The sequence below is a fragment of the Grampus griseus genome (assembly GCF_964374135.1).
Source record: "Grampus griseus genome assembly, chromosome: 12".
Lineage (NCBI taxonomy): Eukaryota > Metazoa > Chordata > Mammalia > Artiodactyla > Delphinidae > Grampus > Grampus griseus.
The window spans coordinates 6,604,259-6,617,617 of record NC_139006.1 but is presented as its reverse complement, the minus strand read 5'-3'; the positions used below and the strand labels follow the sequence as shown (position 1 = coordinate 6,617,617).

Here is a 13,359-nt window from a genome sequence, read left to right as displayed (position 1 = left end):
GCGGCCCTGAGCAGGGTGTGACCCAGGTCTGTCTGGCTCGCCTGTCCCCTGCCCAGCTGCTACAGTCCTAGCGCTGCCTAGTAGCTACATCTACTTGGGACCCTCGAAGGACAGAGGACATTCCCCCCACCTCAGGAGGCTTTTCAGGGAAAGGAAGGGGGTAGATCCAGGGGAAAGGAGAGCAGTAACTCTACTTGCATTTTAAAAGGCACTTCCCAGAAGTGGAAGATCCACTTAGGTTTGTCACTAACTGCAGCTCAGCCCAAGAGACAGCAACAACAGGTGCTTTTTAAGCTTGCCACCTCTCCAGCTTTCAGGTTGTTTTTAACTGGAGTATGTGTACGTTAAGCATTACCAAAGGGAAAGACGGCTGAAAGGATTTTCCTTGGTGTCCCTCTTCACAGCTACGAAGAAAAAATTTTTTTTTCTTAATTTTAAATAAGTGACTGATACTTCCAATCTATTACACACGTCACAAATCAAAGCATATGTTTCCTGAGAGGTACAGAACACATCTTAATGGGGCTTAGATTGGAATAAGACTACTAAGAAGATAACTCCCTGACAAGAGAAAACGCTCATCTCTTCTGAAATGGCCATTTCCTATTCTTAAGAATGTAATAGACTTTACAATACAAGTAGGGAACAATGAAACATCCTAATAATTTTCAAGTTAGTTTTTAATATCATGTATAGGAACACATTAAAGGGAGTATCATCGGTAAAGTCGATCCCTTTATTAAGTCTTGACACAAGCTCTCCTGGAACTTGATTAAAAAGAACGTTTTCTTCACTATAACTAGGAGATTAAAAAGAAAAAAAGACTAGGAAAAAACACCAAGAATAAGGCACTTGATTCTGCTGATGAGTAACTCTGATTAGCTGGAGGTCTCCAACAGGTTGCAGGAGTTGGAAGCAAAGGTTTGATTCACGGACAGGAAGGAGCAAGAGAGGCCGCTGTCAGGCGACCCCCGCTTGCTGGGAACCCCTGAGCTGAGCAGGGAGGCTGCAGGCACCAGGCCCGAGCTCAGGCAGGGGAAGCTCCGGTGAAGGGTGCTCAGAGATTATCTGAGATCCCTGCTCGAAGGCATACATATACCCTAATGGAATAATGGGTGGCTTGGCTCAATATAACTACATGCTCTCAAGAGCCACAGAAGAAGGAGAAAAAGCTCAAAAGTAAACCAAACTGTAAAACCGGAATCAGTGGGAATCAATGGTGAAAGTTTGGAACGAGTCTGTTTGTCAACACATACCAAGCTTGAATATGTGGGCACTGGGTTCTGACTGGCCACCAAAAAGTGGGCAGCTAAGCAGCCTGGACCTGACCAGAAGTCAGGACCTCTACCTGCTAGGCTCCCGATCAGAGCACAGCTTCCTGCCCACGTGCTACTTCTGAGAGCCAGGAGGCATTGCCAAGGCAGTGCGCTGGAGCCCTCCAGCAAGGCCACGCGAAAGGCACCGAGCTCTATCTAGACACGTTCCCTGTCCAGTAACAAGCAGGGAAGGTTGCTCTCATCTCAGCCTACTGTTCTTACAGCAGCTACTATGGGAGTATTTATTTTTCTTTTTGGCGGGGTGGGGGTGGGGGTGGGGATAGGAGTTAAAAATGTCTTCATGACGATCTGACAGCTGAGGCCACGTACACTGAGGAAACTGGGGTTGCTCTTACAACCTGAGTGGTGGCCTATATTTCCATCAAAGCTTTATCACCTCATTGTCAAGGGCGGGACACAAATTACATTCAGAATGATGGGCAGAAAGCTACAACTCCCCAGTTGTTAAACTTTTCTGAAAAGTACTACATCTATCACAAAATTAGAGAATTACATCTCTATCATTTTTCTTTCTTACAAATAATGAAGTTTAAGGGAAACAAAATGAGATATTCTTACTTTCAAAGCTTTCCAATATTCCATTATTTCCAATATTTCCATTATTAACTATTCCAATATTCACTCTAAGACATGGTTCAAACACGAATTACATTACTATTTTTAAAAAACTTCAACACAACTAAATCCAGAGTATGCTGTTTTTTGTTTTTTGTTTTTTTTTTTTTTTTGCATTCAGCATGTATTACTCTATCATTACGGAAGCTGTCCTTAAGCATTTATTTAAAAAAAAAGAATCATATTCACAACGTAGAACAAGTTTATAAAATTGGTGTGCAAAGTTAATGGTAAAAGGATAACACTATTTGTTTAGAAACAAAGCTGTCTCCCCTATTTACATTTCCTTATTCTTGCTATAAATTGGATATATATACTATTTAAAAATAATACTTTTTAAATAGTAAAATATACGAGATTCCTGAGCATAACAAAAATATCTTGAAAATATGTGGCCATTTGAAGTATAAAATAGCAAGTGTAAAGAAGAGCATGATTGTAAAACTACTGAGTGAAAGCTTATAAACAGTACAAAATAGTTTGCCTTTTCTGAGTGCATAATTACACATTAGTGCAAACAAAACTGCCTCAACATTTAATGGCTACAAATCTCAAAGATTTGCAGAGGTGCGCAAAACATGAAATTTCTTTAATGTCATACGAACTGAACCCAGCTCTCGATTAATCTTCTCCAAGCGATCTTCCAAGGCTTCCTGGGTGAAAATCATGGAAAAAACTTAATTAGAATTCTACATCAAGTTCACCGATTCTATAATTACCACCAAAATGACTTTTCTTTCAGCAAAAGAGCAAGTATAAACATCAAAATTACAATCATTTTGGTTTTTATACAAATCGTCATTTACATTATTTCTTTTAAACGAAACATAAATCAACTTTTCAACCATTCAAGATAACTGCTTATCTTTAAATAGAAGGAGAGAATTATTTGACTCCGTTGAACTGAGAACAGTACAAGAGGAACCTAGAACGTTCTTCACACATTTCGCCAGAAGAAACGGACACATCTGACTGGTGCCGTATCCCACTTACAAGTATATCAAATAACTTTCTTGTGACAAAAATTTCGAGGTTAAAAAAGAGGAAAAACGCTGGAGGAGACTTTTCCAAGAAACAAGATATTTCACAATGAGTCAGTGTAACAAATGCTATTTTTAAATAAATAGTACTACTGTTAAATAGTACCTGGAATATATATTCATCATTTTAGATACTTTATTAGATATTAACTCCAATGGTATCCTGAAATAAAACTTAAAAATTTTCTCTTCAACAACTTTAAATTGTAAAAAAAATTACACGTTCATTTTAGAATTTTTAGAAGACAGACGAGCAAGAAGCAACAAATAACCACTGTTCCCCTTTCTGGTTTTTTTCTGCAGATAGGAACACCAGTTTTAAGAAAAATAAAATCAGAATCAAACTCTACTTCAGAATGTTTTTCAATTTAACTTTTCTTGTTATGGAATATACTTTATGACATCATTGTAAATTAATGTGCAATATTCTATCAGATATACCATATTTAATCAAGAATCTTTTAGTTGAAATTTAGGTTGCTTCTAATTTCATATATCACAAATAATGCTGCAATATATATTCTGAAACATACCTCTACACACACCTATAAATACTGCCTTAGGAATCATTCCCAAAAGTAAAAATGCAAGGTCCAAAGAAATGTAAAATTTTAAAGCTTTGGATACATGTCAAGCTGAACTCCAGAAAGTCTGTGACGCTTTCTCCTTCCACTCGCGTGTAAAAGGATAAGCTTTTCCCTAGCCCAGGTTCTGGTGGTTTTTTGTTTTGTTTTTTTTTTTAAATACCAGCCAATGTGATAGTTTAAAAACCATGCTTTTGTTTAAATGTGTGGGATTTTTTTACTCATTGGTGAGGCCAAGCATTTTTCAATATTTTTTGCCCAATTTTACCTTTTTTACGTATGAATCATACACAAGCATCCTCAGCCCTTTTTTGCTGCCATTTGTCTTCTTACTGGATTGAAATAGCTTTGACATATATGAACAGAACCTAGGGCCCTCTAAGTCTTATTTTAAGAGCTTATCATCATTATGTAAAAAAATATATTAAACAAAAGTTTCAGATATTTAGAGTATGAACAAGTTTTCTTTCTACTTTCCCAGTAAACTGTTTTATTTTATTTATTTGTTTGTTTATTTATTTATTTATTTCGGCTGCACCTCGCGGCATGCGGGATATCTTAGTACCCCGACCAGTGATCGAACCTGCACCCCCTGCATTGGAAGCACGGAGTCTTAACCACTGGACTGCCAGGGAAGTCCCCCCAGTAAACTATTTTAAAATGAATTTCATGTGTTGACTTTTACAAATTACTGAATAAAAACGTTCAGAACAACAGAAAAAATGAAAGAAAGTCAGAAAAAAAGAGAAGTTAAGGATACAGGCCCTAGAAAAAGACCTCTGCTATTTTCTGTGTGTCCTTCTCACAGATCAATCTGAAACTGAACTTTTCCTGACATTAAGGCACTGAAAAGCCAAAGCTTGCAGTTATATAAGAGACATATCATTGCTGTTATGTTTAAAATGTTACAAAAAGAGATTTAAAATGTTCCATGGTTTCATGCATTTTAATTCTCTTTGAAAAGCAACTAAAAAAAATGTACACGGCCCACTTTGCCTGCACCATCTCCTGCTCAATAATGGAATCACACCTCTCTTTTTAACCTCACATCTATTCCAGTTGCAAAGTGCCACTGTTTTATATGTCTACTAAATGGAAAGGGGTTCAGAAATAAACTGCAGGTTGGGGAGGAAAAAACAAACACAAAAAAGGGAGATTTAATGTGAGAGCCTTAAAAATGTAAAATCTGTTAACAGACATACTGCCATTTGCTCCCAAGTTAGTTTCTTGAAAACATGATGGCATGAACACCTTTTTCTTAGCAGTATAAAGGTAAAATCACTTTTTGTTCCTGAAAGCTAGCATGCAGTTATAAAATACGCTATCATCCAAACACTTCCTGTAAAGGCTAAAAGTTTTGATCGACTGTTTCAGTGTGCCTAAAAACTGTGATATTAAAAAATCATCGAGGGCTTCCCTCGTGGCGCAGTGGTTGAGAGTCCGCCTGCCGATGCAGGGGACACGGGTTCGTGCCCCAGTCCGGGAAGATCCCACATGCCTCGGAGCGGCTGGGCCCGTGAGCCATGGCCGCTGAGCCTGCGCGTCCGGAGCCTGTGCTCCGCAACGGGAGAAGCCACGACAGTGAGAGGCCCGCGTACCGCAAAAAAAAAAAAAAAAAAAAAAAAAATCCTCGTGGTTAAATGGAGCACTGACTCGCACCAAGCCTCCAAAGCAGACCCAGGGTAAGACACTTCACCTGATTCAATCTTGTCTGCAGAGTGATTCGTCCTCCAGTAGAAGGCATTCGGCTTAGTGCTGCCTCAATCTGTTAACACAAAAAAATGTTTAAATAAAAATAGGAGAATTCTAATTAGTGGCAGGGAGGTTTATAACAGAATGGAAAGAAAAGACTTCAGCCTAGTACTTTCTCGTCCATCTCGACTTCGCATAAGTCCCCTCTGTCACAATTAGTAACAACAGCTTGGCTCACACACGTTTCTAGTGCAGCTCTGTGTGGCATCCACAGTAACTTCCTGGGTTTGACTCAGTAATTCCCTCCTGACTCTTCCTCAGACGTAAGCATTAAGTGCAGACAAAGATTTAAGACACTTTTTTATGTTTGTTTTTACCTGGTCTTTTTCTTTTGTAAGTTCATCAAAAAACCGTTCCGTTTCAGCTAGGGTCCTAATTTTTGCTGTATACTCAAAATCATTACCCTGTGGTGGTACGTAGGCAGGCTTACACTGTTCATAGCTAACTGATTTATTCTTCTCCCAGGCTGATCTCACAGAGACTTTCTTCACTCCACTTGGCAACGGTTCGGGGGAAGAGCTATGATTAACATGGATGTCAGTGGTTTTTTCTGAGTATTTTTTTTCTGTCAGAGAGAAAAGAAGTTTCTTTTATTTCTTATCAGCTCTTCTAACAGAGCACGTACATACTAAATATGTTACCCAACTTCACTTTCTGGAAATGGCTGCTACGCGGCCAAAAAAATGTAATGAAGAGAGATACATAATGAATCATATATACTCAGTTTTTTTCTCCACAGAATTCTAAAAGCCCTGCCCTCAGTCTGACAATCTTCACAACTTCCCTAAATAAACTTAAAGCAAAAAAAAAGTTTAAAAACTAAACAACACATTTAGCGGACATATACCAACATTACAGAGTTAGTATTTGAAGGGCCTACCCAAGTGATTTCACATACATTATCTTATAACTTTATAAGATAAATGAGAAAAAGAAACTTAAAATATAAATGAGAAAAAGAAGGTGCATATAAGTTACAGAATATAAAAAACTGAACAGTATGGCCCTGGTAATTAAAGATTAACATCCCCTGTACCTCGGTTTCCCAACTTTCCAATGAGGATAACAACACTGACACAATATGAGTGTCACAATTGCTTATTTTTAGAGGCCCTTGGGTAAAAAAAGATTTAAGTGCAGGATATAATGACATTTAGAACCTTGAAAAGATACCAGAAACTCACAAAATGAAAGACTAAAACCATAACTGATAATTTTTTTTAGGAAAAGGTACCTTCTGAGTCATCTAGAGGAAGAAACTGGAGTTGTTTCCTTGGATTGGGACGTTGTACTGTAGACACAGGAACAGTATCTAAATCATCCAAAAGTATATCAAATCTATTGAATGAAGCAAGTTACTTGTGAGAAAAAAAGTGTTAACTGATGTTCCCTATCTCCACTAGAAAGATGAGCTGGCATCCAGTTAACTTACATATTCACATATCTTTAAAAGAGAAAGGTGGTCATATAATTTTTTAAAACTGAAATTTAATTTGTATTTTCTAACACAAAATTATATTTACATACTGGCGACTTGAAGCATTTACCAATACATTATCTCATCCGATCTCTGTAACAACCATATGAAATAAGCAGGTAGGCATTATTACCCCCGTTTTATAGAAGAGGAAACTGAGGTTCAATGTGCTTCAGTAATTTTCCCCAAGAGCCTGACGGAGCTGGGCCACCAGCTCTCATGTCTTAGGAGTCAGTGGCCCTCCCACCACAGCACGCACTCCCAACCACACTTCAGAGAGAACTGTCTCAGGAGCACAGGTAAACTTGTGTTTAGTGCCAGGGCCATACCAGGACAGCCCACTTTCTTGTACAAATGGCCCCCAATTCTCCCTGTATCTTATACCTTTTCAGGAAAACAAAGAATTATCATTCTATATCCAAAAGCTGGAAGAGGTTCTGAGGCAGTATTTAAATTTTATAGTAGCCAGTTTACACACTTAAAAACTGTTTTCACGTATTATAGTACTTTTTTATTTTTAGTATGACATTTATTTAAATGATTTAAATCCACAGCATCCCCATTAACAACTGAAAAATTAGTGGCAGCTAGAGGCATAAGTTGACATTTTTAAAAAATCAATACTATATATATTTTATTCAACAATTTTAGAGAACTTACCGAATCGGGCTGCTTTCATTTTTGCTAAGTAGATGACTAAATCCTGGGGACAAATTTTCTTTAGGGGATCGCTTTGGACTATAAGCCACAGTCACTGGTGTTAACATAATCTCTCTTTTTGCTACAGAGGAAAACGAAGAGGAGACAGTCTGTTCCTTCTATGTATATGCTAAGTTGGCAGAGCATAGCTTCTTTTCCAGTACCTTATTTCTAACTAAGAATACATTTTCATTGTAAAACTTTTTCGAAGATAAATAAGAGTATACAAAGTAAAAATAGTTCATAATCCTAACATCTAGAGGAAACCACTGGCAAGATTTTAGTGTATCAGACTGTAGTTGCAGCGCTCTGACTCAAAACTGGTTTTTCAGGATTTTAGAAGTCGACTGGAAATAAGATGGAAACACCAGTGCACTAGTGAACATTCCTAATAACACAGTCATACACGAATCTCCTCAGCAGTTACGGAGATGGAAATTAAGGATACACAGAGGCCCAATGCTTAACTTTAAGACCATACTTATAATTGGCTAAAGAAAAAGGTGACTAATGCTGAGTAACCTTAGGTAAATATATGGAAAAAAACATCATTTTTCAGGCTAGCTTAATTTGTTTGAACTACTGTTTAATTAGATAGTTGTCAAAATATCTAGTTGAGTTTGTCTCAAAAACTGTGAAGTGGTATTAGTTGCAAAACATTTGCGGGACACACTCAAAAATCTCACTTTGATAAACGGTGAGAATTTCTTCAGTTATAGTCATAGTAACTGTGCAATCAGATGGTGTTATTGAACAAGATCGTATTTAGGGATTCTGTGTTCAGAGCACTGTACTAGGTGCTAGGAAGAGTGTAAGGGACACAGAAAGCATCAAACAGTGTGTATGGCTCAGATGCCACTCTTCCAAGCCCAAGAGACATAAACCTCTAACTCTTACTTGGAGTACTTGATTTACGATTTGAAGGTGGTAAAGATGACGATCTCTGTGAAGCAGAATTAAATCTCTTTTGTCTTTGCTGGGCACCTTTCTCTGGGGACCGACTTGCATTGACTGAAGTGTCAGTTAGCCGAGGAGTCACTAATTCTGTAACAGAAAAATGTAAAAAAAGAAATACAAAACAAACCTAGCTTCAGTTATCTGCTTTTTATTAACAGATGGTTACACCAAGCAAGCAATTCTTCTCACCATCTAGATTATAATGATTACTTGCAAAATGCACCACATTACAATGCTAAAAAATGCTTGATGAAGAAAAACGTGTGAGGTTTCAATGAATTCATTCTGGTTCTCTGTTTACAACTGGCATTCAAGGTGATTTTTCAAGAGCTTATTTTTAGAAAGCAGGTCACTAATTTATTTACTAGCGGATACTGCTTTGGAAAGGTAATGCCAAAGACGTTAATGATGTAATTAGCAGGCCCAACCAAATAAGCACCAGAGCAAGTACAAGCGCCTGGACCTGTGAAATAAACAGTATTAAACATACTTCTTGTCCTACTGATAGATGCTCAGTAACCAAGAAAGGGAGAGTAGGAAACGTTACATCTCACTTTATGAACACCAAATGCCTGTCGTAACTTTTTGATGTGTGCAAGTAAGACAAATTGATATGAAAAGTTTTCAAATATCCTTAAGAATGCCACGTAAATCTTTAATAATCAGAACATAATATTTCATTTGAAAAGGTACCTATGTGATGACAATGATAAATTAACAACTGGGGGGGACTTCCCTGGTGGTCCAGTGGTAAAGAATCCACCTTACAATGCAGGGGATGGGGGTTCGATCCCTGGTCGGGGAACTAAGATCCCACATGCCGCGGGGCAACTAAGCCACAGTGCCACAACTACTGGGCTCACACGGCCTGGAGCCTGAGCGCCACAACTAGTGAGAGAAAACCCGCACGTCACAACCAGAGAGAAGCCCGCGCGCCACAATGAAGAGTCAGCACATCGCAACAAAAGATCCCACATGCCTCAATGAAGATCCCACGTGTTGCAACTAAGACCCATCATAGCCAAATTAATTAATTAATTACTTTAAAAAAATTAACAACTAGGGGATTCAACTGTCTGCAATGGGGCCGAAACAGCATAAAAATAAATTTAACTTTTTATTTTATTACTTGAGGCATTTCATTTTAAGAAGGCAATATAATTGGGGGAGAAAGAGATCTATATATCTATATTTCTATCAAGGAATAAAATACTTACTATTTGAGGTATCCTCTTTCTCCGTCTGTGTGCCCCAATTTTTAAATACTTTTTCTTCATCAAGTTCTTTCAAAGCTTTCATGATTGGTGTGTCTGAAGTGTCTCTTTGTTTTTTTATCAATAAACTTGTTGGTGAACTTCCAGGTGAAGGATCCTTTTCCAGAGGAGAATGGTACCTTAAATAATAATTGTAAGACACACGGTGCTATGAACAGAATATTTGTGTCTCCCCAGAATTCTTATGTTGAACGCGATTCTTATGACGAATTCTTGTCCTCACCTTTTGGAGGTGATTAGGTTTTGATGAGATGATGAGGGTAAAGCCCCCAAGCTGAGATTAGTGCCCTTATAAAATAAGGAAGAGACATCTTGATCTCTCCCTACACACATGCACCAAAGAAAGGCCATGTGAGGACAGAACCAGGACCCAACCATGCTGGCATCCTGATCTCAGACTGCCCACCTCCAGAACTGTAGGACATAACTGCTTGTTGCTTAAGCCACCCAGTCAAGGGTAATTTGTTGTAGCAGCCTGAACTAAGATGGTTTACCGGGATTACTAGGGGAATATCATGAGGGTTGACAGTTACTCCACAATGAATACGTATGCTTCACAAGGCAAATCAATAAAATTGAGCCTGTATATAATAGAACAGTGCTTCCCAATCCTTTTCACAGCCTAGAGCATACAGAAATATAATATTTATATGGCACTCTGGAGTAAATGAACGAGGTTGCTCATGGGGGGCTCAGCTATCTGCAGGGTGAGGACCAACCTCTTGTCCGAACTGTAAGCCCGTGCACAGGGCACAGCACTATGCCAGCGGCACAGGTGGAGATAGCTCCTCAAGGCCTACAGAAGGAAAATTTCCGAAAAGCACTAGCGTTTCAAAATAAAGTAAAAATCAGATCCTCAAAATTAAGACGTAAAAGGAACAAGGAGATGGTTCTTTACAACTTCCTGAACTTTGAAAGGCAACTGAAATCTCTAAGAAAACCTAACAGTCTCTAAATATGATCTTCGACGGAGCTGTCTCACCCAGCAAGGCAGGTGTCCTCCGGCTGGCTGTCTGCCTTGCTGTCCCGCGTGTCCAGAGGCTGCCCAGTGAAGATGGAATGCTCTGCTCCCGGGATCAGCCACTTCCGCCGGCTGACGTCGGAGCTCGCCAGCGTGCTGTGAGGACGAGAAGTGTTCTCAGGCATTGCATGGTCTGCGCTCCAGATTAGACTGAGCACATACAGAAAACAACCTGCTCTGAAATATTATTTCCACATTTACACAGGAATTTAAAAACAGCATAAAACAATCTTATTTTAGCTAGATGAACTCTATTTTACAGTTTTCAGCTCCAACTGAATTGTTATTCTTGGTTTCAGAAGAACAGTCAAGATTTAGGTACCGTCACGTGAACCCGGCTCCGAACACCCCGGCCCAGCCCCTCACCGCACTTCACACCCTTTATGCCCCGTCGAGCTCAGGGCCCTGAGGTGAAGCAAGAGCACCTTGCCTGTTCCTCCCAGACCAGCATTGCCGACAGAATTTTCTGTGAAGACAGAAAATGCCCTCCATGTGCACAGTACAATACCGTGGCCACCGGCCACATACACACGAGCTCGTAAATGCTTGCAACGCAGCTAGATTTAAACAGCTGTGGTGGCCAGCACTGCTGTACTGAACAGTGTAGTTCTAGACCATGACATTCCTCCCTGTGACTGTGAAGCCCGGCCCGACTGAGGCTCACCCCACCATACACTCCGGTCACTCGAGGCCTCATCCTCTCCACACCGCCTCCTGCCCTCATCCGGCGCGGCCTCCATGCGCACACGGGAGCTGCTCCCAACTCCTGCCGACGACCCGACTCCCTTGTTCAGTCGCCCCTTCAGAGGACGCTCACTGCACGCATCATCCCAGAGAAGGCAGCTCCCTTCAGAAATCACAGCTCCAAAGATGCTCTGGCTCCCATGCTCGAGCATCCCCATGGCGCTCTCACCGCGAGGCCCACGACCCTGGGCCTCCCCTTCCCTGGGCACCAGCCCCTCCTAGCTGTCAGGCTCCTCTTCACCCCACTCCGACCACCACCCCAGCCCACGCTCCTTGGTAACCAGTACTCATCGCCTGGACCCCCTTCCCTGCTCACTTGCCATCGCATCTGACTGGCAGCAAACCTAAGCCTGTCTGACTACAATGAGCTCACTTTTCTTCTGTGTCTGTACTCCTACAGTTGAGCTTTGCTGGACAAAAGCTGCCCAGCTGTGTAGACTGGGGTATCACCACAGAATCACCATCACTATCTCAAGTGGACACCCAACGCTGGCTGCCAACACATCTTCCCGTAATTAAGGAGCTCCGATTCCCCAATATGACTATCTGACACCCTCTCCACTCTCCTCAAACCTCTCGCCCCAGCCTTGACTGTCAGGTGATAACCTTGCATCACACTCCAGAGAGAAAATAGAAACCACGGGACAGGAACTCCTGTCTTCCTCTCTCTGCTTCCTTTCACAACCAAACTTTTTAAGAGTTGCCTCTTTTATCTGTCAGTATTTTCATTTCAGCTCCCAGTCACTCCTTTTCCCCTCAATTTTTAAATTAAGAATCATTTCAAACATTCTTAGAAAATTACAAAGAGTACTATAACAAGCACTTGCCCATACTTAGTTTTAATAAATGCTAACATCTTTACCATATGTGTTTTTAATTGTAAGACATAAATAGCATATATATGGTTGTTTGCATTTTTAAAATTACATAAAGGGCATAATGTACGCATCCTTTTAATGCTGCTTTTTCTACTCAACATTATGTTTGAGACTTACCCATGTTAATATCTACAGCTCTACCATTTTAATAGTTTATCCACAGTATGACTGCATCACAAGTCATTTATCCTTCCTCCTGTTGGTGGATGTTTAGTTTCTAATGTATCCCCTTTCAACAATGCTCTATTGAACATGTGTCAGAATTTCTCCAAGGTAAACACCTTAAACTAGAACTGTGGAATTTGGGGTGTGCTCACCTCCAGTCTTACTGGATACTGACAAATCACCCTCCAGATGCGCTGTACCAATTTTCAGTCAAACCAGTAGTTTGAGAGTTCCTGTTTCTTCATATCTTTGTGAAATTTTACAATGACTGGCCTGTCTGATGGTGTGAGTGGTATCCCATTACTGTTTTCATTTGCAACTTTCTGATTATTAGTGAAATGAGCATCTTTTCATTTTCATTAGCCATTTAGGTTTCTTTTTCTGTGAACAGCTTTTTCATATTTTTTATCACTTTTTTATTGAGGATGTTCTCTTTTTTTTTTGATTTGTAGTCCTTTATATTCTGGATACTAACCCTTTATTGGTTCCTGTTCACTTAAAAAATGTAGGGGGCTTCCCTGGTGGCGCAGTGGTGGAGAGTCCGCCTGCTGATGCGGGGGACGCGGGTTCGTGCCCCGGTCCGGGAGGATCCCGCATGCCGCGGAGCGGCTGGGCCCGTGGGCCGTGGCCGCTGGGCCTGCGCGTCCGGAGCCTGTGCTCCGCGACGGGAGAGGCCACAGCAGTGAGAGGCCCGCGTACCGCAAAAAAAAAAAAAAAAAAAAAAATGTAGGACTTCCCTGGTGGCGCAATGGTTAAGAATCCGCCTGCCAATGCAGGGAACACGGGTTCAAGCCCTGATCCGGGAAGATCCCACAT

General features: G+C 40.4%; 1 protein-coding gene across 2 annotated transcripts in view; it reads right to left on the bottom strand.

The window, feature by feature from the left end:
• Positions 1 to 715: 715 nt before the first annotated feature.
• The window catches only part of MPHOSPH9 (M-phase phosphoprotein 9), a 50,973-nt gene continuing 38,329 nt past the window's right edge, over positions 716 to 13,359 (bottom strand). For both annotated transcript variants that reach the window (XM_082667793.1, XM_082667792.1), the window contains 8 exons: positions 10,718 to 10,852; positions 9,679 to 9,854; positions 8,402 to 8,548; positions 7,466 to 7,586; positions 6,563 to 6,666; positions 5,646 to 5,893; positions 5,273 to 5,341; positions 716 to 2,605 (listed from right to left, as the gene is read on the bottom strand). In XM_082667793.1, the coding sequence (XP_082523919.1) occupies positions 2,504 to 2,605; positions 5,273 to 5,341; positions 5,646 to 5,893; positions 6,563 to 6,666; positions 7,466 to 7,586; positions 8,402 to 8,548; positions 9,679 to 9,854; positions 10,718 to 10,852 (1,102 nt within the window). In that variant the 3' untranslated portion in view covers positions 716 to 2,503. The remainder of the gene's footprint in view (positions 2,606 to 5,272; positions 5,342 to 5,645; positions 5,894 to 6,562; positions 6,667 to 7,465; positions 7,587 to 8,401; positions 8,549 to 9,678; positions 9,855 to 10,717; positions 10,853 to 13,359) is intronic.